The sequence below is a fragment of the Anopheles aquasalis genome, chromosome 2 (assembly GCF_943734665.1).
Source record: "Anopheles aquasalis chromosome 2, idAnoAquaMG_Q_19, whole genome shotgun sequence".
NCBI lineage: Eukaryota > Metazoa > Arthropoda > Insecta > Diptera > Culicidae > Anopheles > Anopheles aquasalis.
Window position 1 is genome coordinate 69,846,437 of NC_064877.1, and position 1,710 is coordinate 69,848,146.

General features: G+C 48.9%; 1 protein-coding gene across 3 annotated transcripts in view; it reads right to left on the reverse strand.

Moving 5' to 3' along the window:
• Positions 1 to 350: 350 nt before the first annotated feature.
• Positions 351 to 1,710, reverse strand: part of LOC126569754 (protein decapentaplegic) — a 22,371-nt gene continuing 21,011 nt past the window's right edge. For all 3 annotated transcript variants that reach the window (XM_050227069.1, XM_050227068.1, XM_050227070.1), the window contains exon 4: positions 351 to 1,710. This exon is cut by the window's right edge and continues 762 nt beyond it. In XM_050227069.1, the coding sequence (XP_050083026.1) occupies positions 1,502 to 1,710 (209 nt within the window). In that variant the 3' untranslated portion in view covers positions 351 to 1,501.

A 1,710-nucleotide genomic window follows, 5' to 3' on the forward strand; every position in this document is an offset into this window, starting at 1 on the left:
GGCGGTTGGTTTGCTAAATTGTTTTTTTTTCCTCCCCGGTATTTGGTTTTCTGGTGTTTTGCGTTGCGTTTTTCTTCTTTCGCATCCCGTGTTCTCGTTGTTTTCTCTTCCTTTTTCTTCATCCAGTATGCTGTATCGGTTCTGGCTGGGCGGAAGTATCAGAACAGACTCTCTGGAGGCACCACAACAATCGGATATGGACTCCGGCCAGTGGAACGATACCTGTTGTAGAAAGCGTCCATTCGGATACTAGAAGCTTACCTTGCTGTTAAACGTTTGAGTTTCTTTCTAATGCTCTGCACTTAATGCTACGGAAAAGAAAAGACCGAAAGCAGGCGGGAACTGGTCTTTCTGGTTCAATCTTTCTCTCTCTCGCTGTTTCTGTCTGGATTTCTTACAAAATTTTTATTCCGCAATTGACACTCTGCCGTTTGTTTTTCGTAAAATAAATACGTTTCCTTTGCGCTACAGGTACGGTAATAATATACAAAATGTACACAGACAAAAACACATACAAACACACACATACATGCACAAGCATACACACGACGGCATACCCATTCTTCATGGCGACGCTCACTACAGCGAGACTAATGGCTTTAGCTCAACACTTGCTGCTAAGCTTCTAATCTCGGATCCTTGGGAAGGATTGACAAATAAATAGCTCCATCAATTCCGGTGCCCTCGAGCAGCCAAGAACAGCAGTAGCAGCAGCAGCAGAATGCCGCAAGTGCTCGCCCGTATCCTGAGGCCCTATTTACTGTCCTTTTTCTACATTCCTCTCTCTCTCTCTCGCTCGCTGCTCACATACATACGCATACAACAGACACACACATACACAAACATACACTCACACTCAATTGCCTCTCGATCACTAATATCGATCACTTCTAATAAGCGGATATGTACAGAGCCGAGGTGCTTCCCTCGTTCCACGCATTCAATGAAGCAAACGTGTAAACACACCCGTACCGAGTAGCCTGTCCCTAATCTGCCTTCCTGTGGGTCCTGTCTGTCGGTCTGTACAACAAGCAGGCATCCCTGCCGGTATCCCTGGCACTATTTCCGGCGCTATCATTTCCGGTTTCTCTCCTGCAATCGCAGCGATAGTATATTGTACAGTAGCTGCTGCCTACGACTTATGCATCTAGAAGCTAAACCTCTCCCTCTCGCTCTCTCTCTTTTCGCTCGCTCGATCCTGTTCCTGTTTACTCTGCACTGCCTTTACACATTAGTACGTTCGATCACTATCCACAAGATAATAAAAATAATAATGTAATAATACAACAAACAGTAGCGGCCCTGCCGATTCCTCTCCTCGGTTGTCCTCCTAGTTGTCGTCGTCGTCGCCATCCTCGACTCCTACTCCTCCCCGTTGCGTTCCAAGAAGCGCGCGTTCTTCCGCCCCACTCGGCTCAGCGGCATTTTTCTCACAGAAAAGCCGGAGCGCGACTGAGACTGGCGTGAAGGTTAGGGGCGTACCGTTGGCACCACACTGCATTCACCGGCACCCACAGCCAACGACCGTCATGTCCTGGTAGTTCTTCAGCACCACCTTGTTCTGCTCGTTCAGATACAGCATCGAGATGGAGGAGAGCTGCGTCGGTACGCAGCACGCCTTCGGGGCGAGCTCGACGTTGTACGAGTTGACGAGCGTCTGCACGATCGCGTGGTTCGTCGTGTTGAGATGGTCCGCGATCGGGAACCGGC